Source organism: Chenopodium quinoa, unplaced genomic scaffold (assembly GCF_001683475.1).
Source record: "Chenopodium quinoa cultivar QQ74 unplaced genomic scaffold, ASM168347v1, whole genome shotgun sequence".
NCBI classification, from domain to species: Eukaryota; Viridiplantae; Streptophyta; class Magnoliopsida; order Caryophyllales; family Amaranthaceae; genus Chenopodium; species Chenopodium quinoa.
Window position 1 is genome coordinate 3,792,116 of NW_018744991.1, and position 23,336 is coordinate 3,815,451.

General features: G+C 35.8%; 3 protein-coding genes and 1 long non-coding RNA gene across 7 annotated transcripts; 3 read left to right on the top strand and 1 right to left on the bottom strand.

The window, feature by feature from the left end:
- The first annotated feature begins 1,744 nt into the window (after nt 1-1,744).
- Nucleotides 1,745-4,317, top strand: LOC110707067. Of its 2 annotated transcripts, none has more exons than XR_002508426.1 (3): nt 1,745-2,165; nt 2,986-3,850; nt 3,943-4,317. It is a non-coding gene; the product is annotated as an uncharacterized LOC110707067 (long non-coding RNA). The 2 variants fall into 2 exon arrangements; XR_002508427.1 differs by having other exon boundaries at nt 3,782-3,850.
- Nucleotides 4,318-4,891: 574 nt separating this feature from the next.
- Nucleotides 4,892-9,249, top strand: LOC110707093. Its single transcript, XM_021885127.1, has 8 exons — nt 4,892-4,994; nt 5,092-5,197; nt 5,337-5,600; nt 6,890-7,312; nt 7,419-7,540; nt 7,722-7,813; nt 8,649-8,735; nt 8,837-9,249. Exons 1-8 carry the CDS (start codon nt 4,892-4,894, stop codon nt 8,942-8,944), a joined length of 1,305 nt encoding a protein of 434 aa, XP_021740819.1. The 3' UTR covers nt 8,945-9,249.
- Nucleotides 9,250-12,247: 2,998 nt separating this feature from the next.
- Nucleotides 12,248-14,153, top strand: LOC110707070 (BTB/POZ domain-containing protein At1g55760-like). The gene is made up of 3 exons (XM_021885102.1): nt 12,248-12,967; nt 13,063-13,181; nt 13,308-14,153. Exons 1-3 carry the CDS (start codon nt 12,703-12,705, stop codon nt 13,908-13,910), a joined length of 987 nt encoding a protein of 328 aa, XP_021740794.1. The 5' UTR covers nt 12,248-12,702; the 3' UTR covers nt 13,911-14,153.
- Nucleotides 14,154-14,202: 49 nt separating this feature from the next.
- On the bottom strand, nt 14,203-21,961 carry LOC110707069 (DNA damage-inducible protein 1-like). Of its 3 annotated transcripts, none has more exons than XM_021885101.1 (17): nt 21,761-21,961; nt 21,541-21,647; nt 21,429-21,461; nt 21,206-21,339; nt 20,910-21,018; nt 20,394-20,510; nt 18,481-18,546; nt 18,291-18,353; nt 18,153-18,197; nt 17,672-17,733; nt 17,144-17,237; nt 16,695-16,787; nt 16,547-16,616; nt 16,380-16,450; nt 16,237-16,300; nt 15,282-15,307; nt 14,203-14,560 (listed from the first exon to the last, which is right to left on the bottom strand). In XM_021885101.1, the coding sequence occupies exons 2-17, from the start codon at nt 21,604-21,606 to the stop codon at nt 14,432-14,434; spliced, it is 1,242 nt and encodes a 413-aa protein (XP_021740793.1). In that variant the 5' UTR covers nt 21,607-21,647; nt 21,761-21,961; the 3' UTR covers nt 14,203-14,431. The 3 variants fall into 3 exon arrangements, with proteins under 3 accessions (XP_021740793.1, XP_021740792.1, XP_021740791.1); XM_021885100.1 differs by having other exon boundaries at nt 21,541-21,676; XM_021885099.1 differs by having other exon boundaries at nt 21,748-21,961.
- Between the last annotated feature and the right edge of the window lie 1,375 nt (nt 21,962-23,336).

Here is a 23,336-nt window from a genome sequence, read left to right on the forward strand (position 1 = left end):
TCTGTTGCCCTTCGTTACATGTTATTAACTCTTTTGTGTCTTTGAAGTTTATTCATTTTATTTAGCTTAGCAATAATTATTGGCTTTTATGTGCGTTATTTTGGTGTCTTCAGCAAGCACAAGAGACTTGTAGATGGATTTTTGTACAATGCTAGTCATATGCTGCGACCCAATGGTGAAATTCACGTTAACCACAAAACATCTGGTCCGTTTTGTCTCTGGAATATCGAGAAACTTGCTTCTCAGAACTCTCTTTTACTGATCAGCTGTGTTCCGTTTAAAATTGAGGACTACCCTGGCTATAACAACAAGAGAGGAGATGGCGCAAGATGTGATGAGCCTTTTCGCTTGGGAAAATGCAGCACATTCAAGTTCATCTTATCACTTGGACGTAAAAAAGTGTCCTCCAATCACAGTCGAAAGACTTCAGAGAAAACTATACCTCACCATCTATATCAAGAAGAGAGGAACCCTGCAACTAGTATTGGTCTTAATCACTCTGATTCACGATATAAACCAGTAACTCTCTTCTCCAAGAATGTGAGGTCTCCAGTCAATGAAAGGTTTAGAGAAGATTTTGCTAGGATATTTCGTTGGTATTTTACTTATGTGGAGGGTACATTTGGGAGTCGTGAGGAAAGAATCAGCTACCATGTCCATGAAGCAGTAAGTCGAGGCTATGAGAGATTCACTAATATGGCTTCTGGCAGACCTTCAAGTGACTTCATTATCTATCTAGAAGAGCTCCATCGCTTGAGTCTTAAAAGGATAGAGTGGTTAAAACATAGCTTAGAAAATATTTGTCACTCTTAGTTCCGACTGCTGTGAAGAATAGAGGCAAACTATGGTGTCTGATGGTTTTTGTGTACAAATTTTTTATTAACTCACTTTGTTCCAAAGCACAGCTTGGATTCTGCTGCTATGATCGTGTTGTGCATCTGCAAATTTTTGTAAAGAGAAGCTACTCAAGTATGTGTAATGTTTGAACCATTTTAGAGCTAATGAGCAATTCTACTGATCTCTTCTTACTGGTTGCTGATGAAATAGCATTTGTACAACTATTGTACGTTTCCACTGCAACCCCTGAATTTCTCGTATCAGTAGGGCACCTGTGAGGGCATAAACCATAGCGATTTTGAGATTTATTGATAAGATGATTAACCTATCTAATGCTAAGACATGAAAAAGTCTTCAATCTGAGGGACTTTCTTTTAGTTAAGAATAACCTATGAGCTTCATAGATGACTGTTATCTTCTTTGGCATGAAGATTTGTGTTTGTGTGTGCGCAGGGCATACGTGGCAATGCTACTTCTACTGTGTCTACTACCCAACTCTAGTGATGGCACTCAGATTAGAGATTTAGAGCATATCCATCTTCGAAGTTCAGTTATCGCCTTTATTTCAAGGTAAAATTAACAAGGGGATGCCCCAGTTTCTCATGGTGAGAAACAAACATGCTATTTTCGTAATAAATCAACAACTTTGTTCAATTTTATTCAGTTGTGGAGCCCACAATAATGAAAAAGTTGTTGATTTATTCACAAAAATGCCTCCCATGAGAAACAAATTTCGTTTCTCAACATGAGAAATAGGAAATTTCCCAATTAACAAGACCTCAAATGTAGTGAATTTTTATAGTAAAATGTTTTAACAAGTTGAAGTCAATATAAACATTAAAAATTTGTAAAGAAGAGAGGGAATGTATTATTTCTTTGTTGATAAAATAACTACAGAGTAAAGCCATATTCCTACCGCACATATTTGTTTAACTTTTATCCCATTGTTGTCTCGTGATTATTCAACTAATATCCTTGATGAATGTTTTAACACAACAATTGTGCTAAATACTCCATAGTATTTAGGGGGCGTTTGGTTCGCGGAATATAGGTATGAGGTATGGGTTTAGAAGGACTAAAACCCATACCTTATGTTTGGTTGTCAAAAGTATGATTTTCAAACCCATACCTCAAACTCATGAGGTATGGGGTTTAGAAACCTTGGGGGGAGGTGGGTTTGGCCCATTCCATTCCCCTAGGTATCAAATATAAGGAGGGAAGAATGAGGGAAACAGGAAAATTACCGCCAAAGTCCATCTTCTCTTCTGCCGCCATATTCATCCTTCACCCTTGAGCTGTTGAGCAGCAATAGTTCAGCCTTCATCCAGGTAATTCTTTTTTTTTTTTTTTTAAATTTAATTAAAATCTTGTTCTTAAGGTATTATCAGTGACGCAGTGATGCATAATTTGTTTCTTAATACGGATGGTACAGATTTTATCATGTTGATTACCCTCCCACGAAGTTTCGTTGATTGATTAGAGATACATAAGTATTCACACATAAAATAATGATAACATATGGCAATAGATGAACACTTTTTTGAAGATGCTTGTGATTTGACTGAACGGTTGAATGTTGTACTGCTGAATTTGGATAATCATATCTCTTTGGTTGGACTACATGTAAATTCCATGTTTGGCATCCCAGTAAATCTTGTTCTTATTTTATGATATTTCCCTAATTTTTTTTCACTTTTTCTCCAAATTTGTTGTATAATTATCCTGCATAGCTATATATTTTTATCAAAGTAGTCATCTTTTGTATGAAATTTATTGAATTTTATCATAATAATTGTATATATTTAGCAGATTTTTTATTAACTCAAAAAAAATTACCGACATATAATTGTGAAATAGTTTAGATGTATGAAATGGAGTGTTTGCGGGTCCACTATTGTGAGCTATCTTTGATTTCATTAGCATATATACATACTACCTCTTGACTTTTCTTTTTTAATTCTTTGTGTGGATTGTCGATTGCATGCCTTTCTTTGGCTTTTGCTCTTGTATTTTTCTTAAATGCTCCCACCAAAGGTTGTATATATATTAGGCAAAAAGGCACTTAGACAATGAAATAAGAATATTAGGAAAACATATGAGTAAATACTAATAATCAATTTATAGGGTAATCCTTTTTGTGTTGTGAAGAAATGGAGTCATGTGGACTATCCTTGTTAAGGAGGAAGAGAAAGCGACAAACAGAACTACTTGTATCTTTAATAGTTATTATAAATTTCATGATTCTCATGTATTTCGTGCTACGTAGTTTAGGTGTAACTCTACATAAAATACACCGAATTAGAGATAAGAAACGTAATAGATTAGTTAATTTAAACTCGTTGATTAGAGATAGTGATGTTGCCTGTAGGAGTGAATTGCGTATGAACAGACATACTTTTGGTGTACTTTGTGAGATGATAAGCGATATTGGTGGATTGAGAGGGACTAGAAATATGAGCTTACAGGAGATTGTAGCTATGTTTTTGTATACATTATCTCATCATAAAAAGAATAGGTCGATAGGACATTACTTTTATAGGAGTGGAGAAAGTGTTATTAGACAATTTAACCTTTGTCTCCTTGCGGTTCTAAAGCTACATCATCACTTGCTCAAAAAACCTACACCTATTACAGAAGATTGCGAGGATAGTAGATGGAAATGCTTCCAGGTATATTTAACATTATTAAAATATTATAAAAAAAAAAGCTCATTCTTTAATTGATTAAAAGCAATGTTCTATATACATCCTATGTAAATAATCTAGTGTATTTTCCTTATAATTGTAGAATTGTTTAGGAGCTCTAGATGGTACATTTATTAAAGTTCATGTTCCAAATGAGGATAGAGGAAGGTATCGAACAAGGAAAGAAAACCTTGCAATGAATGTTTTAAGTGTTTGTACACCTAACATGGAATTTGTTTTTGTCTTACCTGGATGGGAAGGCTCTGCACATGATGGTCGTGTTTTACGAGATGCAATTTCGAGGCCTAATGGTTTAAAGGTGCGTCAAGGTAAACCATGTGATTAAAAATAACCATATGATATATAACAATTTTGATTACTACAACTAATAATGGCTTCAATCTATTCTATGATTTTCAAGGTTGTTACTTTTTGGTAGATGCTGGCTACACTAATTGTGATGGGTTTCTTGCACCATATAGAGGGCATCGTTATCACTTGAAAGAATGGGGGGATCAAGTACCTGTAAGTGCTGAGGAGTACTTCAACATGAAACATTCTAAAGCTAGGAATGTAATTGAGAGAACTTTTGGTTTGTTGAAGGGAAGGTGGAACATTAATTAACGACGTACTTCATTCTCTTCCATAATATTTTCTTACGGATTATTATTATAATCGGTGATCTATTTAAGTTTACTTTAAGTAGTATGTAAGGTCTTTAATAATTATTTAAGATTACTTCAAGTATTAAAGGTATTCTGATCTTCATTTAACGGTAATGCAATTTTTACTTTAATGTTCAAATTTTTGTGAATGAGCTTGCTAGAATTTGATACCCACGGCTTGTTATGGCACAAAATGCACCCCCAAGATGAGAAATTTTTGGGGCAGTCGAGAGGAACACGTGCGTACATACACACTAGATTACTAGGAGATAAATTATTGTAGTGACCTTTTGTATGTCTGGAACTGAGGAATTGAATGTGGCCTTCCATTCCATAACACAATGCAGTCATAAGAATATGAAAGAGCATGCAAGTTTAATTCTTTATAATGATGTTTGAGAGAAACTAAGAGACATTTTATTGAGTATGTGTGATAGATCTTAAATTCTTAATCCAAAATAAGTACAAAAATTGGAAACAGTTATACTCCAAATGCCTAGGGAAAGTTGACAAAGATACTTCCAATACTTAGCAGAGAATCGGAATAAGCTGGAATTGGGTGAGTGCTTTTCATATCACACCCCATATTATTTATAGAGGGCCTGGTTGATTCAAGCAAATTGGAATGCTAAAAAACCATTTGTTAGTGTAGTTGCTAAATAAACATAAAAGTGAAAAAACATTCTCCTAGTATAAAAAAAACATATGGTCAAAGAAAGACGGATCAAACATTATAGCAACAAGCAGAAGATACTGCTAGTTGCCGCCTGCCTAGCTAAGTCTTTCAGAAATGCCCGCGATTCCAAAGGTATACTTGAGATTGTTTAGACGAACATACATTATGCATGTAGTAGCAATAATGTATTTATAATGATTAAATAAATATTGGGACTGAATTAATGCAGAGAAGCTGGAATTGAGATATACAGATGCAGAGAGCAACCTTGACTTCCTCAAGGAGAAGGGTTGCGTTTTGTTGTACGGAGTGGATGCTCTTACAATGAGCAAACTGTCTGTGTTACGAAATCAACGCTTTGATCGAATAGTGTTCAATTACGAACATCTATTTATATACTTGTGTTTACTAACATATTACTTACAAAGTTAGCGTACGTGCTTAACTAATTATAATGACTTCTCTTGCACGCAGACTTCATCAACAACTGGTGGTTGGATTTTTGAAGAGCGCTTACAAGCTCTTGGCGATAAATGGAGAAATACACATAACACACAAGACCAGTCAACCATTTGATCGGTGGAATATTAAGGAACTTGCTACTGAAGCAGGTCTGCACTTGGTTGATGAAGTTTGCTTTGATAAGCGGGATTACCCCGGTTATCATAACAAAAAGGGGGAAGGCCATGGAATTAGATGTAACAAGACTTTCCCTGTAGGTGTTTGCTCTACTTTCAAGTTTGGAAAACTTTGATGTGGAGTCAGGACTACTGAACTCATCGAGTGATCTTTCTTCGCACTCAAAAGTGTGAATTATTGAAGCTGCGTGCTCACAATATCATCAACTCGATTGATGGTTTGTTTGGGAATGGAGATCCCAAACTGATGGTAGGGTAACCTATCTACTTGTCTAGCTCTAACGCAAAGACCAAATGCGTTAGTTGATTTGCAAGGCTAGAGTCTTAAGATTCTTAGTCCCAACGCAATAAGCAAATGCGTTAGGCCTTCACCTTGTATTAAATTAAAGAGGACAATCTATTAGTACGAACCAATGGCTAATCTGCAGATTTTAGCATGTAAACTTCTAATATTTTCAGGAATGAAATAAAATATATATTTTGTTTTCTTTTTTCTCAGAGTATTGTTTCAACTTAATCCTACATGTAAATTTTTTAAGTTTCATACATGGTATAAAAACAAGGCCGCGACGTCTTGGTTGGGCTGTTTTGTAAAGGAAATTCAATTGATCGAACCGAGATTGTCCGCATCAACAAGGGGTATTAAAAAACCCCGCGATTTTGTCTGAATCAAATATTTCAACCCTAAATCACCCCGCATTGAAAGTTACATATTTTTTTTTCCAAAAGTTACTTTCCATTCAAAGATATAGTGAAAGATTCCCCCAAATCTCCCCACTAATGGCTCAAATCATTTATTATGCCCCCATATCACCTCACTAATGGCTCTAATCCTCTACTATCTTGAAATCAAATTTGCATCGAGACAACCGTGACATAATCCGCGATCAACGCATCATAAGCGTTCCTGTGATCGTAACCGAAACTGCATTTTTGAACCATGGTTTCATATATACATTAATACATGTATGATTTTGTTGGTACTGTGAAAACAAGGAATAAAATGGAATCAACATCAGTTATAGTCATGTTTAGTCACATCACTAATCTTTACAATAAAAAATACTTGTAACTAACAAATGTAGATTTTGATTAAAATAATCCTCCTAATTGTTATCGTATTCCAAATATTAATATCGGGAAAAAGTTTCTTAATTTGTACTCTATATTTAAATTATATTCATAATTTGTATGTATATGCATTTAGATTTTTGGTTATGAATGGAAAAACAAAAGTATGAACCCTTCCATCCAAAATTTTACCTAAATTGTGTGGTCAAATACTCTACTTATTTATGTTTATTTTCTACCCAAATGAAATGAAAGACAGTGAGAGTGACATAATTAAATGTTGACCAAAGCTAACTTGGGAAGGAAGAAGCTCTAAAGAAAAAGTGGAATTTTTAAGGTTAAAAAAATATTGATCAAAAATAACTTGGGAAGAAAGATCTTCCTACATTATTTTAATCTTAGTAAAAAAAAAAAATTGAGTTTTCTGGCGGGGAAGGAAGCGGCCTATTTTTTCGAAGAATCTAAACACGCCGTAAGTCGTCTGGCTGAGAAAACCACGAAATCATCCAAAACCCCAATTCATTCTAATTCTAATTCGGAATCTCCGGATATTCTCCCGGAGATTCTCCGCCATTCTTTACCGGCCAAGATTTATCGGACGGAGGTTTGTTCTGATTCATCACTGTCAACTTGGGCAAAATGGGCACTTCCCAAATCCACAAATGCATCTGTCTCCCCTGATGTTTTGAATCCTCTCACTGGCTTTCTCTCTCTTCCCCAAGTTACCTTTGGTCCCAAGAGGTCTGCTTTCTTCTTTCTCTCTTTTATTCATGTATTTGATCTCTTTTTAAGATATAATAGAGTTGATCATAGTTCATATATAGTCAATGTCATGGTGTGTATGCAGGTGGCAGTTGCCGACAGCGCAGTCATCGGTTACAGCATCAACAGCCAATGAGTTGCGCCTCCAACACCAAACACACATCAATCCTGATAAAGCCAGAGCTGCAGCCGAAGGTCTTGCACACAGTATGCATTCTTTTCCTTTTTCCTTGCCTTCATTCTCTATTCATTTTAAATTCAATTTGATTTACCAAACCTCATGCTGCATTCACTCAATATGCTATATGCTCCAACTTGTCAAATTATTGGATAAATCAATCTCTTTGCCCATTTCTTTAGTAATATTGTTGATTATTTTTGCTTCTAGTTGGGAAAGCCTTTGCTGTTGCCACTGCAATTATCTTTGGTAGTGCTGCGCTCACATTCGGATTCTTTGCATCACAGCTAGACCTTCATAATGTAAGTGACTCAATTGCTCTTTCTTGCAATCATTTGTGTATCTTGAACATTTTCTATTTCCTTCCTAAAGCCTTGATATTGATATTTCAAACTATTCCAAGGATACTTGTTAGATTGAACAAGTACCAGGATAATGGTGATTTTGATGTGACTTTTGTATGGTTAATTTTTCGCATGTATTGATGCTTGGCTCATTAAACAAAATCATATTATTGAGTGAAATAATATAATAATATTTCTGACAGGAGTTAAGGGTACTTAAGAAAGATCATATAGCACAATCCAATTGCTCATCAACTTTTGGAAAGATTGCATATTTGCATCCTTTTTTATTGTCGAAAAGCTTATCTTGTCTGCTACTAAATCATTTAAATGGGAGCCTTTGTATGTAGACTCAATATTAGATGTGCTCACTGTTTAGAGTTTGTGCTGATTCAACCATGTCCAATATTGTGGATCCGGAATTTTGAGGAGTCCAACGTCTCCAACCTAAGATGATCAGGGATATAAGTGTAGGGTAATATTTATTATTATCACAAATTCACAATAGGTACATTTTAGAGCCTGATGCAACAATTGACACAAATTGAAAAAAACTTGCTAGTGAATATTTTATGGATAATGCCTGTTTAGGTTAGCGTTGCCATAAAATTCATTTGAACCTTATTAATGTTTTAGTTTCTATCTGATTATGTACATAGATCTTTTACATTAAAGCCAAGTCAATTAGTCAAGTTGGACTTAAGTTTTGAACCTGTTGGAATCCTGGTCTTATGAGATACAGAGTAGTATGTTTCTTTGATTTGTTTGCTTACATCAAATTAATACATTACAGACTGATGATATTCGGACAAAGGGAAGGGATTTAGTCCGGCCAAAATTCGAGAATATCAAAGAGCAATTGCACCCCCTGAAACATTGGGTACATACTAGCTTTGCTTGATGAGTTTATTTTGTTAAGCTTTTGTTTTATGCTTGTGTAAATGTGTAATAAGACTAATAACTAAAAGTTTGCTATTTTAGGCTGAAAACACTTCAAAGAAGTGGCACCTCAAGAATGAGCAGGATATAAAAGAGAGGCCCATTGTAAAGAAGCTTTCAAAGATATTACGTGCAAAAGATTCTGCGTGACCTGAATCTGTTGTGTTCTTCGTTTTCTCCTTGTCTGTATATCTCTGTAAGTGGTGACTGGTGACTGTGTTGTTGAAAAGAAGAAGCGTAATGGCAATAGATTCCAGTGTTGTCCTTAAAAGAAGTCTAGATGTTTCCATGCATTTTTATTTTTTTTAAATGGCTCTCTGTGTTTCAGATAATAGAAGGATATTGAATGTAAAATTTTTTGTGTTCACTTGAAAATTTAAGCTGGCAAATGTATAATATCCTGTAAAAAGTTATCTTTTTTGTTTATGTAGCACTGTGGCAGACCTCTTAAATAATCCTACTTGTCAAATTCTCATGTAATGTACACATTAGTAAACATTAACTCACTGCATCGCAAGTATATGCTTCTGTAGTTCAGATTATGGATTGTTGGCCACCTCTACACTCAAGTGCTGAAGCAAAGTCTCTGAAAAAGCAAAAAAAAAAAAATCATAGGATAGAGGTTAAAGCTTCTTTATCATGATGGAGGTGCTGAGTAGCCAGTTCTGAATTGAATATGAAACCTCATTCTTGGAGTTCTGGCCTTGTGTTTTGGGCTACCTTTTACCTTGTTTTGCTTTCGTTTCCTACATAGTGTTTCTTTTCTTTTCCTTCTTCAAAATTTGTACTAAGTTGGTTGTGTGTCTGATTTGTTTGCTGATTAATTATGTAATGAAAATCAGCAAATGCAAAGAAGATGAGAGAAGATTGGGAGATTGACACAAAGATATTATGTGACAAGGACTATTTTGGCCAGTGGAATACCATTCCAGTATGGATAGGGGTATTCACTATTCAGGTAGATGGCAATGCCAATTACAGTCCAAGCTAAAAAAAAAAAAAAAAAAGCACTAAATTGGGCAGTGCTCTTTGTCTCATTAAAACGGTCAGTGCTCTCGTTACCTATTTACAGTACTACAGTTTCTGATATCAGGAGTCCACTGTCCAGAAGAAGTGTCGCGTATGCTCCGATCCAGGAGGAGACACTCTGTATTTGATTAGTCATATAAGGTCTGTTTTTGAACTTTTAAGTTGAATAGAAAGTCTTGTTGAAGTTTGGTGGAAGTTGAGTATAAACTTGGTATGACATACTCTGCCATTTCAATCTATCTCGCTTTTTCTGCACATCACCGGAAAACAGGCAAAATGACAAATAAGATGATCTCACAGTAAATAATCTTATGCATTTATAGCCATACTTATTTTGGTGCTGAAAATGACATGTGAAATGTTATGCATACATTTGGCATTAAGCTTCTCCATGATTTTGTTGTAACCATACTACATTTCCAGAGGATAAGATAATATTTTATTATATAGCTGAAAACTACATGTATGTCGATCAATACTTATATTGAAAACAAATACTTTTGCAATGTACTCTATTATTGAATGCAATCAATGTTTTTGTGGAGTCTAGTCTACATGAATTGAAATTAAACATCTAATTAGATGGACTAGTGCACTATATAAATTAGTACTATTACTGGTTGATTTGGATCACCTTTATAGATTAGAAAAATCTGGTGATGGCTTAGATTTAATGTAGGTTGAAGGATTCAGAGACAGGGACATGTATTGTGTACTCCTGTATTTTAGCACTCTCAGATTCCTCTCTTTTTTGTCAACTTGCTTATGCAGCAGCCAATCAGGAATTTGCCTTCTTTTTGTTAAAAAAAAATTCTTAAAGTGGTGGTGAGAAGATTCTCAATGATTCCAAATCTTCATATGTGGCGTACTCTATTTACTAATCAATTTTCTATCCATATAATGGGGAACTTAAATCATACGAAATGTATTTTTTTAATACAAAGATTTTGTTAACAGTAAGTAGTATGATATCTTATTTTAAAAGTTGGTTTTGGAGATGATACGCATATATATGTAATATGTTGTCCCAATACTACTCACAATTCATTTGGTACAAGATTGTAATAAGGTTTGAATGAGTGATGATGAATTTGATGCGTAATTTTGTTCCTAAATTTGTGGTATGATGTCCAAGTAATCCGAGTATATTTCAACTCTAACTTGTGTATTTTCATTGCAATGTATTACCAAAATTTTAAACATTGGATTCCTTCATCTTGTATTGGAAAATATATATATATATATATATATATATATATATATATATATATATATATATATATATATATATATATATATATATATATATATATGTGTGGAGAGCAATAAGTGTGAATGGATTAAATATATAAAAATTATACTCTCAACTTTGGAGAAGATATAGAGAGAAAAGTCATCAAAATTAGAGAGCAAAAATCCAATTTAAACAATGTGAACATAAGAATGTGTTCTTCCCCTATCTTTTGAATATATTTTGTCTAAACTAAATATAAGCGGTAGTAGTTCATTATGTTTGCCTTTGTTTAGATGATAAATATGTGAATTAATTAAAAATAAACAACAAATTAAGATGTATTAGGGAAAAATGCATGTATGAATGGTTTGGATTGATTAAGATGTATTGAGCTCCAAATGTCTTTATGTAGACGCTTACAGAGAATTGGTCCACATAAACTTAAAACAGCAATTAGTCAATTAAAGAAGATGGCCCACATTGATTAATGGGTTGTTGCTGAAAGTGTTAGATTTTGGTTGGTTCAATGGTCGTTTTCTATTGGTTTGTCAAGAAAAAGGTGAGCTACCATTTACCCTGAATATTATGATATCATACCATGGTTCACATGTCACTCTGCTTTTGTTAAACCCTTCTTCACAAGCCATTTTGATGCAACCTTACCTTACATTCATCTATCAAACCATTGATGTTTACAACCTCAATCTTTACTACTTTAATCAATATGGATAGAGTATTAATGTATGTAATTCTACTATTAGTTCGTTTAATTAGTTTCATTATTATTATTGGATATGTGATGGAAATGAGGTTTTGGATTTCAAGAACGAAGACTGATAAAGTTAATTGTATGATACTTTGCTTCTAAGCCACCAAAGGCCTAAACCAAAAAAAGCAAAATTCTTTACCTTCCTTTAACTACAACTTGAGGCTTACTACTGCAAAAGTTGAGTACAAATCTCATTTAAATATAACTGATACCCATTTAATATCTAATGTCTACACTCGGGTGTAAATTTGCACTCTTATCCCATTTTATATAGTACTCTGTATGTCTCTAGAATGGAACGACCTCTTAATGATGTTCAAGACAAATAATTAAGTTGAGTTAGGAAAAAATATCTAGTCAATAATAAAGTTGTAAAACGACCATAGTACCCCTAGAAAAAAAGATAGATAAAAGTAGCTACAAGGCATACTGTATGAGTATGTCTGAAAAACAGAGGGGTTGGTTCAGGAAGGCTATTGCCTGGAAGCAAAGGGTTGAAAGAAGAGTGACGTAAAGCAAAAAACGAAAATGGTATCTCAAAATGAATGATTGCGTGCCCGAAAGCACAATCCAAGTGGGGATTAATATTATGGGTCCAACAATAACCTTAATGAATGAATAATATTAATCAGGGAATCTTTCTTTCTTTGTTTGTGAATAAATAAAGAATCTATAACAGAGAAGATAGATGGAGTAAAGAGTAGTGTTATGTGAGTTAGAAAGAGATTGAGCATGCATTAAGAAGCTGCAGTTGTGGCGGACGAAGAAGAGATAGAAAAGCTGGGAAAGGCAGGAGGTGGAGAGTTGTTTGATGGTATATTTGATTGCATCCATGACATCACTGCTGTCATTGCTTCTTCTTCAGCTGGGTGGAGGATGAAGGATTCTGCTTACCGTGTTCATACCACCTGTCGCCTCGCTCAATGGCGTATCGAAAACCTCTCCTCCTGCACTTACCGTCGGTCTGATCCTTTTAAGATTGGTCTTTGGAATTGGCACTTGGCTTTAGAGAAGAATAAAGTGTTGATGTTAAAGTTGTATCCTGAGGTTTCCAATCTCACCAGAGATAATCCTCCCATCGCGTCTTTTTCTATCCGCGTCTTGTCTTCTGTTGGTGATCGCAAGCCCCTCGTTCACCCTGGTATGTTTGTTACTTATTCGTGCACATTTCAATCTTTTTTTTTTATCATCATTTGATTCTTTCCATTTATAACAAGATCCATCTTGTCAGTGCAGGTATAACAGACCAGCAGCTCAAAAGCAACGACGATTTTGTTTGGCCTATCGACGTTCCACTTACTGGGAAATTCATCATTGATGTTGAATTTCTGGACTTAAAGACTTCGTCTCCAAAAGTAAGCATTTCAATTAATCAGTAACAGTATGTCTCATATAAAACTGCCTCTAGACTGTATCATGTGCTGTAGATAGTACAATTACATAGAGATTTTTGTTTGTTGAGGTGAAAAATGAAATTGCAGGGTGGGCAGCCTTGTTCCATCTGGGCAGAAGGTTCAAGCAGCAGGAGGTCTAACAGCTCAGCTCTCTGCGGCCTCAGACGGATGCTGACAGAGGGCATCTACACAGACATCACGATCAACACGTCCGATGGGTGTGTTGGAGCCCACAGGGCAGTTTTAGCTGCACGCTCCCCGGTGTTTCAAAGCATGTTCTCTCACAACCTCCAGGAGAAGGAATTTTCCACCATAAACATATCAGACATGACAGTTGATTCATGCCGAGCCTTACTCAGTTACCTGTACGGCTGCATAGAGCACAAGGATTTTCTGCATCACCGCCTCTCCCTCCTCCGTGCAGCTGACAAGTATGACATTGCAGATCTCAAAGAAGCGTGTCATGTCAGCCTCGTTGAGGACATTGACGCCAAGAATGTACTAGAAAGACTCCAAAATGCATCCCTATACCAGCTGCCTGAGCTTAAAAGCAGCTGTATGAGGTATTTGGTCCAGTTTGGAAAGATATATGATCTTCGCGATGAATTCAATGTGTTCCTTCAATGTGCTGATAGGGAACTGATTGCCGAAATCTTCCAAGAAATTCTTGCTACCTGGAAAGGTTTCTGATTCTTTGGTAATGCCTGATGGACCAGGAGGGCTAATTAAGTTATTGTTTCATGTGTTGATGTACATACAACATGATGTCTGATCTTGAATCAATCATATTAAACCCAATTCGAGTACTGATTTCTTTGTGTTTGGTATGAATGTAAACATATGTTAACAGCTACTGTATATAATAGTACTTTGAAGAGTCAAGATTGTAAGCGTATTGATTTGGCCAGTGAGAGTATCTTCTGTTAGAAATAACTTTGGTAATATGGCAACTAATAGGGCATATACTGTCATATCCATAAAATGGGCAAAATGCTTGGATATATGTTTCATTTCATCATTTTGTTTTTCTTCATCCCCCACCCATTACAAGACGGTTATCGTTTAATGATAAAACAAAACTATTATAAATTATACAAAATATGAATCGTACTCAATTGATTTGCAAAATGTTTTGAACAATAATACCAAGAGTATATTTTCTATTGTCTTAGATACCACAATTTTGTATTGATTTAAGAATTAAATTCTTCTCAGCCTCCAAAAAGAAATCCGGCTGCTTGCTCTTCATTGCCATTGAAAAGCTGGAGAGCTTGTATAACATCATTCCTTGGAAATCCTAGCTCAACAAGCTTTGCGACTTTGGCTTCGAAATCAGGACCCTGCAGCAGAGACATAAATCACTCAGATTCAGCTTTCAATACCCTCACATACTTGTCCAAGAGTCAGAATACTATTTTGGAAAGAGAGAGAGAGAGAGAGAGAGAGAGAGAGATTTAATGGATACTTTAATATTCCAAGTGAGACTGTTTTGAATACTTATCTAAGAATTAAACTACCATGTCACTGATTCTTTAAATGCAGTTCATGTTGACATACTAAAGTGTACTGAGGACTACTAACTATCCTAAATGGATAAATTGTAACATGACATGTTCAAGCATCATAGCAGACTTAGACTCAATCAACATAGCAATATAGCTTACTGTAGAAGATAGTGTACAAATAGAAGAAAAAGATGAATTTGGGTGATATGTGGTCACAAACAGGCTTTTTGATAAGCATTTCAACAAGATTTAACAATCAAGTTAGCCTAAAATGAGATTACACATTTACACTCATGCTTAAGACATGTAGAGGTGAAACGATGGGGTTCTTGCTATGTATTCACACCATGTAGAACAAACCCCAGGCCCCAAACATGTACACCTGCGGTAATGGCCTTGGGCCTCAAAAAACCAGAAAAGAGGACTAAATGTTTGATGAATAGCACTATAGTCATTAGAAGCTCACAACACTTTAGCAGCAGCTAAGGACCTATGGTTTTCGATCATGTGAAACTTCAATAACTAGATGGTAGGGTAGAAAGGTTTCTGCACATACCTGAGCAGGATTCCCACCAGCAGCTCCTGAGAAGAAATTTATATATAAATTAATGGACATTAATAGATACTTGTAAGCAAGACAAATGGAGAGAGAGAGAGAGAGAGAGAGAGAGAGAGAGAGAGAGAGAGAGAGAGAGAGAGAGAGAGAAATTGTGTATGTAAACATCGTAATATCGGCACAGCTAGTTAAAGTAATTAGATACAAGTTATATATTGTTTCAAAGACCCCAGCTCGAAGAAGAGATAATTGTGCACATAGCTAACTGAAGCCACCAAAAAAAACAAAGATAAGCTGCACGACAGCATACTCATTGTATATCTGATTGCTATCAATTTTAAATACTGATGTGTGTGTTTGACTCTAAAGACTTGCTCTTGCATTTAAAGTTCATAAAATATATTTCAAATTTGCTCAAGACTTGAAATTAAATATATTCCGATATAGATCTGCAGAAAGGCTTTCAATTTGATGTGTTCTAAGAAATACATCTACCACCAAAAGGTTCCTCTCCCAAGTTCTAACTTACAGATAACTCAATATATAAGTTGCAAGTCTTACAGATACTATCTTGTTTCTTATAGTGATAGGAAAGGATAAAAAGGTCACCTTATTAAGTATTTAAATTGTGATTAACTTATTTCTTGTTTCTTATACCTTTTTTTTCCTTCTTTCACAAAAACGTTTTGTCTGTAGATGATTTAAAATGTCATCAATTTCTAAATTGGTTGGATCGTAGATGTTGATGTGCCAGAAGTTGGGGATTCGAGTATTCGTAGGCAAGGCTCCCATTTGTCTTATTTTTATACGAATATGTGTGCATATCACGTGGCAAAAGGTGGCCCTTTGGTAGTAGTAGAGAATTGTGCAGGGGGTAGACATGAAAGAGAAAGCCTTTTAATATAATACGATAATAACATAGACACAGATTATACAGCTAACTAGAATAACTTACCGGAAGATTGACTTCCGATTGGAGCGCTTGGAATATCTCTAGTGTCTTTGCTTCCTGAAGAAACCTACAAGATCCCAAAGTAGTCAATAAAATTGACACAAACAATACTAGAAGCAAATAGAATACAAAGAGAGAATCATTACCGGAGCCCCTGAACTAGAAGCCTGCTTGGCAAAGCTCTCTTCATCCAGAAAATGAGAAGGAATATCCTTTTCTGAAAATAGTATGAGAGATCAAAGAAAAATGAAAATAAAAAAACCACATATCATCTAACTAAACTTTTTATGTAAATTGAACCAAAAATTCTAACCAGGTAAAAATGGCACGGAAACCTCTCCTCCACCAACTTTTAATGCATTCTCCTTCAAATCAATTATGCACTGCAAAGAAAGCCTAGTCAGATTTATTCAGCTTAAGGAGAAGAAACATCGAAAATAAAACACACCAAAGAAAATTACCTGATGTTTACGAAGCATATCCAAACCAAAGAGAAATTCCATGTTGTCTGAGTCAAGGACTGTAAATGAACAAGGGTAAAACACCTTCCCAATCTTCCAAAGACCACAGGGAATGGAAATAAACAATGAAATTAAATTAAGCAACCAACGTAAATATACAGAATAAAACTTACAAAAGCAGATGATAACTGCAGTTCATGTCAAATGTTTAATAGCCGACATAATTAGTTAAATTTTAGAATAATGGTTATGGAGGGTCGTGTGGGAACAACTTCCATGCACACATTTCATAAGCAAGATACCCACCACCTCCACAATTTTTTCTACAAAGCTAAATACGGATTCACATAACAAGCATAGGGTATGCACAGATGTGCACCACGGCCACCAACACACAAATAATAAGAACAATGAGGGAATCCTCAAATAGAAAGTTTTTCTTCCACTACCTTGATGTGAGCTACATGTATCCGACCTAGTATCTCCATCTGACCAACTCCGCGAGCAATACCTTTGTATCGTTCATCCAACAGCCTCAACAGTCTGGAGTGAGATAAAGGTACAGAACGAACATAAGTCTGGAGAGTCTTAAAATCTCATTACAAGGAATTCGCATTCCCTATCACCACACATTATGCATAATACACTTAATGACAAGACCCTTGGGATGAGAATAATTATAATGTTGATCATGAATAATTGAAGACAATGCAAACACAATAAAATTAACCTAACAAGAATGCTTTTATAGCAACAAGCCCTACATGCAATCAAAACAGCCATAGGCATCCCAACAGAAGCACTTGGGTTAGATACGTTCTACAGTATGGTACTTGTGCTTGGTGCTTGTTGATACATACCTCAAAAAGGTTTTTTATATTAACTAGAAATATATTGGTAGAGGAGTATTGCTAACACTAGAAACATAGCACGACCATGTTCCAGCAGGAGTTAATACAACCGTAGAAGAAACTTACCCACAACGCTCTGCACAACGTTTAGATATTATAGTTGATTGGGCTCCACTATCAACAAATGCCTGAGACAGAATCAATAATTGCTTGTGAACATTTTGTAGTCAGGTTAAGAACACCAAAAGATACTCCAAAGAGCACAGAGATAAGAGAGAAACTATCTGATAGATAAACAGGAACCCTTCAAAAATATAGGTCTTTTTCAATTTTATATGATAATTCTAGCCTCTTTCACACATTAAAAATCACAGCTATGGTAGGGTGGTGAACAGAATCAGCATAAACTTGCACAATATAGGTTAATAGCAAAAGTTTTAAAACAAAAGGCAGTGATAAAACAGGACCTGAATCAAACTGATAGTTTTGGGATTTTTTTTTTTCCCCTATTCTCTTTGAATCAGCTTTAAATTTTATGAGCAAAACTCATTACACATCCCCCCCAAACCCAAACCTTACTAAACACCATGTAGTAACTAGCAAGTACCTTTATTGGGACACCATTTACTTCCATATCCACGTACAACATAACCTGTAAAATTAGACAAGGATTTTTGAGTATCTATGAAGAAATTAATTATATCCAGATAGAATCTTAAGAGAAATAAAATATATATAAACGTACCACTCTAGCAAAAGCTTCAGGGTTGTGTTCAATGGCTGCTGCCCAGTTTTCGTCAATTCCTTTCTAAGAGAGAAAGCAGCAAAATTGCAGAAAGTCACAACGAGAATCCATAAAAGCCTTTATAAACAAATTATGCTAGATAGAGTTAGAAAAGTTCAAATACTCCACAAGAAGATACTAAATGTCTTACCTGGCGAATGGAAGCTTCAATCTTCCTCTGTGCATCCACATCGAAAGGGTCTGCATAATGCAAAGCCTATCAAAACAACAAGATGTTGATCAATGTCCAAACACAATAACCTAACAAGATTACAGCTATAAATGATGAAATATTTCACTCCAACCATAATGCTCATTACAGAATTTCTAGATTCTGCTATCCTATGTAATTCACTACCATACTTCGGATTTTTGCTCTTAAGCAACATCAATACAGTAAACAATAAAAATTTAATGCAGCAAGGAATTACCCATCACTTGACCTCAGTCATGATACATGATACTCTACATGTATCATGACTGAGGTAACCAGCATACTCAGCATCAATAGCTAGTTAAATTTTACAGAGGTAACCAGGAACTGAGAGTAGGTGACTAAAATGCATAAGTGTAAGCTATGTTACTTGGACTCTTTATTTTACCTAGAGCACCTAATTTGAATAACTGACCCTCAGACATGTGTATAATTTACACTTCATTCTTGGCCCAAAAACATAGAAATTTCATTAGAAACCCTAGTCTGACCCTCAGACATCTACCAGACACCATATCCTGAAGCTGAGTAATGTAGAATGTATCATGCATCACCCTTACAAGATGAGTGATACACCAAAAGATCCAAAGAAAACATTACTAAACTTAGGTCTACTGACAAATTGGCTAAAACTCTACGAACACAGAAAAAGGGAAAACGTAATTAGCAAAAGTTCGTGCAAATAAATTCTTTCACAAATTTTTTTACTCTTAGGCACTTTGCTTAGCAAATTTGAGCTTTGACAATAAAATTCTCTCATAATATATTAAAAGTTATAAAAACAAAATAGCATGAGATTACCCCTTACTCCAATATGAATCCAAATTGTACATTTTATTACAAAAAAGTTAATGACAGATTCAAATTCTACAATGGATTTCATTGACCTATATAGAAAGCTTATTTATAGGTGTCGAAAGAAAAACATTACTCGATATGACCAGCATTGTTGTACAAGTCAGAAAATTGGGCATATAGGAAGGATCAAATTGGATAGATGTGTAGAAGCATCTTAACAAATAGGGAATAAAGAAATATGGAGGAAGGTTGGAGTTGCAAGCATTGAGGATTAGATACAAGAGCACCTTAGGGCATGTAAGATGTCAACGACATCCACCAGAAGATAAGTGCAGAATTGAGATTATGGGGATTTAAAAATATTTTAGTGAGGCCAAAGATGGTTAAGATGAGAGGACTCAAAGGATTAGAGAATGATGTGGAGATATAGGATTGCACACTAGATAGAAGTGAAAGGAGGAAGAGGATTCTTGTTAACATCCAGTGGAGATATTATCTTTGGTTCAGGGAGCCGACCTGATTTTATTGGGATTATGGATTTGATGTTGTTTTGTAGATAATGACAAACTAGTAGTCAAATGTAAATCTAAAATTGCATTACTAACAGCGCAAGGTGCCTTACATTAGGGAATGGAGCCATCAAGGCAGTAGTAATAAACACCATTTCATTGAATAGGTACAGTCTAACTGAAAATATCCTACACTTATATATTGTGCCTGCACAACTTATAAATCAGACATTATCTAAGCGAACACAACGTGGCAAAGTACAATGACAAGTAGTTGTGGAGGAATAGCTATTCAATTGAGCTCTACTACGAGGTGTGTGGTTCACAAAGTGGCACGGGTTTGGAAATAAGAAAGAAACCAGGGTATTATGAGCTTGGAATTTGATTAAAACGCCTTGCGTTTGATTGTTGTTCGGATATGATTATTTTACTCATACCTAAAATCTACAAACCAAACATCTCCTTAGTACCACTGAATAAAGTTCATTAGAAATCACATGAATTGACATTATAGTTGAAGCTAGCTACAAAGAGTCTACTTACAAGTTCCTCCTCTTCTTTTTGCCTCAATGCTGTCTTTTGATGATGGCGTTGCCGCAAAATCTCCTGTAGTCTATTTAGATCATTCCCAGATATGGCTTGAGCAAGTTCAGGATCACTCTGCAAGTTTTAGAGCACACAAAGATCAAAAAATAAAAAATAAAAAAGGAAGAAACTTACGCAAGTATAATATAGATATGTATTGGGAGTTGGTTTTCATGCGTGAACTTGCTCTTTATGTTCTTCATGCTAAGAAATCAACTCTCAATACAATAATGCTTCTATGGCAATCAACAAGAAGAATACAACAATTAATTTACATTTAATTGAGCAGCCTAAATCACTAATTTTTCTCAATAAAGGTTTACAAGGACAAAGTATTAAAAACGAGAATAATAGTTCCAATTCCACAACTTAACACAGTGATAAGAGAGCAATCAAAAGTTAAATATTTTTTGGTCCGCTAGTTGTGTAGCAATTGCTATCTAATGAAAGAAGATGATATGAAGACATGAATACCTGATACAATTGAGCCATCAGATTAGAATCTCCACGAACTTGCTGCTGAAAAGCAGCAGGATTGACAGCAGAACCATCAGGACTGAGGGCAAGGTCACTTGAAGATGGACTACAGGAGCAAAGGACAAGTATAAGTTAAACATATTTGTGATGAATCAAACATTGCTTAAAACTAAAGCCGAATTTGTTATCCACAAATTATAAGAGTGAAAACTCCATGATAAGATTAGAGTAGAGTTTGTAGTCCTAATTCAAATAATGTAGTTGTAAAAGGAGCAGTGATATAAAGAAAGTACCGAGAAGGAGGAGCAGCATTAGAAAGCATCATGATCAAATCGCCATCGCAAACACCGAGTACACTGAGTTTGTCATGGTTATTCATCTCCCTGCCATTGTACATCAATTGTTGCTGCTGCAACACCACCCCACTCTGCTCCCCCAAATCAATCAAAAACAAACAATTCAATTTAATCAGATTAAAATAAACAGAGATAGATAGATTGGTGGTTGTTATTGTACCTCGACTTCAAGCAAAGCCTTGACATTTTCGACCTGCGAAATTCGATCAAGATCCATTAGTCACCAAAAAATTGAAATTGAATTCAGAAATTAGGGTTTAAGAGAAAACTACAGCTTCGTCGGGGTCGACATCTAAGGAGATGAATTTCTCATCGGCGGTCATTACTGTGATCTTCATCTTCTTCTGGTTGTTGTTGTTGTTATTGAAACCAATTGAATCTGTTGTCAATTTTACCAAATCTCAAAACCTGAATAAAATAATTACTAAGAATTCAAGTTTACAAAGTTAATCCTAGTACGAGTATAAATATTGGCAAACCTTTGGTTTTCACCTTGTTAATTCTTGTCGTACACTTTCTTTTCTGAGCTTCCCACTCACCCTCTAAAACTCAACCTTTTTTCTTTTGCTTTTTTTAAAATAACAAAACAAAACAAAGACCCTTCCTTCCTTCCAACTTTCCAAGTACCAGTACCAAGTTCCAACACACAACTACTCAGAAAGTCTACCGTGCTTTGTTTTCTTATTCTCCAAGATTACTTCTTTAATTTTCAACTACCCTTAAATTAATTATGGATAATTTCTGAATTTTTTTCAATAAAAATCATATTAATAGTAGTACTTTGTATATTCTTAGTTTTTTTCTTTTTCTTTGTTTTACCATGGAGAAACATATTCCAAGACAGATACTGTTTTGGGTATTTTTGTCCCTCGGGAGAGTTACAACACGAAGACTGATCCGGAGTGAGTTGTACCTGCAAAACAAACGGAGACACCAGTTGGGTGGTGGACGCACAAGTTAGAAACTTGAAGGGATAAAAAAGGTGCGGAAATTTAGGTAGGGATCTGCTCGGATTCCAAGCTCAGGATGTCTCTATCAAAGAGTAATTGTGTAATAAAATTGATAAAACGTGTCCTCAAAATGAGGGACATCTCCCTATTTATAGGGTCTTTGGGAATTGTGCCCCTGATTAGGTTACTGAACCCTAATCATTGGTGGGCTGCGCCGTTTGGCGGCATTCTCGGGATTTGGGCCTGAAGGCCGCCTTTTCCCTTGGTTTCTGGAAGGACAAGTGTCGAGCAGGGATTGGTCCAGTTTGAACCAATCTGGGGCTGACACGTGTCACCCTCTGATTGGGCCACGTGGCAGGGTAAAATTACCCTAAACATTTGCCCCTCACAGATGTGACGTGGCACGCCACGTGGCATCTGTTACACATGTCACGCTCCGGTTGGCGGTAATTTTACCGTTACAGAGTAACCGTTCACCTTCCGGGTAAATTACGGAAATGCCCCCAAATTTAACCTTTTATATATAGCTGTTTTACCCTCACAATTTTGTACGTTTACAAAAATTTCTTAGAGAGAAAAACTTTGAGAGAGCAGAAGTCACTTGTTTGAGTCAGACGCGAGCAGGAAAGTTTGTTCTTCAGCAATACAGCCGGTCCCGTCTACGTTCAGATACCAAATCAAAAGGTACCGTCTCTGTCTCTCTCAGCTCTTTTCTTTTTTCACCGCTTGTACATATTTCTTGCAATAAATGGATGCATCACCAACACACACGGCACAGCCTAGGTTAGAGTCCAGCCGGTCACTAGGGTCGGCTGAGTCTAGGACTGGGAGTGCCGGCTTGGGGTGTTGGGACCACCCTTTGCCATGGATTCCGACCAGTTATGTGTCTGTGCAGGACACCATGGCTCGGACAATGCAAACGGCCACTGATCCAAATTATAGAAGCGAAGGCTCAGGCCGCCAAACGCCTGAGGGAGAATCGTCTGGTCAGGGAGACCAGACGGCTCTGGAGAGATCCCCTCCGCGCGCCCCTTCAACCCCTGCTGACTCTTTCTTGGAACAGTGTGACCAAGGCGGCGATGAGGCCGCCTCTGCCCCCATGGACCAAAGCGAGGGGG

What these genes read in the sequence shown, in the direction of transcription:
- LOC110707093 (XM_021885127.1), top strand. Translation starts at nt 4,892, where the DNA reads ATGGTCAAAGAAAGACGGATCAAACATTATAGCAACAAGCAGAAGATA. An exon ending in AAATGCCCGCGATTCCAAAG is followed by an intron (nt 4,995 to 5,091) that starts GTATACTTGAGA and finishes GAATTAATGCAG; the next exon opens with AGAAGCTGGAATTGAGATAT. An exon ending in TGCACCCCCTGAAACATTGG is followed by an intron (nt 8,736 to 8,836) that starts GTACATACTAGC and finishes TTGCTATTTTAG; the next exon opens with GCTGAAAACACTTCAAAGAA.
- LOC110707070 (XM_021885102.1), top strand. Translation starts at nt 12,703, where the DNA reads ATGAAGGATTCTGCTTACCGTGTTCATACCACCTGTCGCCTCGCTCAA. An exon ending in CAAGCCCCTCGTTCACCCTG is followed by an intron (nt 12,968 to 13,062) that starts GTATGTTTGTTA and finishes TTGTCAGTGCAG; the next exon opens with GTATAACAGACCAGCAGCTC. An exon ending in TAAAGACTTCGTCTCCAAAA is followed by an intron (nt 13,182 to 13,307) that starts GTAAGCATTTCA and finishes ATGAAATTGCAG; the next exon opens with GGTGGGCAGCCTTGTTCCAT.
- LOC110707069 (XM_021885101.1), bottom strand. Translation starts at nt 21,606, where the DNA reads ATGAAGATCACAGTAATGACCGCCGATGAGAAATTCATCTCCTTAGAT. An exon ending in CTGAAGCTTTTGCTAGAGTG is followed by an intron (nt 18,198 to 18,290) that starts GTACGTTTATAT and finishes CTAATTTTACAG; the next exon opens with GTTATGTTGTACGTGGATAT. An exon ending in CTGGTGGGAATCCTGCTCAG is followed by an intron (nt 14,561 to 15,281) that starts GTATGTGCAGAA and finishes TCTCTGCTGCAG; the next exon opens with GGTCCTGATTTCGAAGCCAA.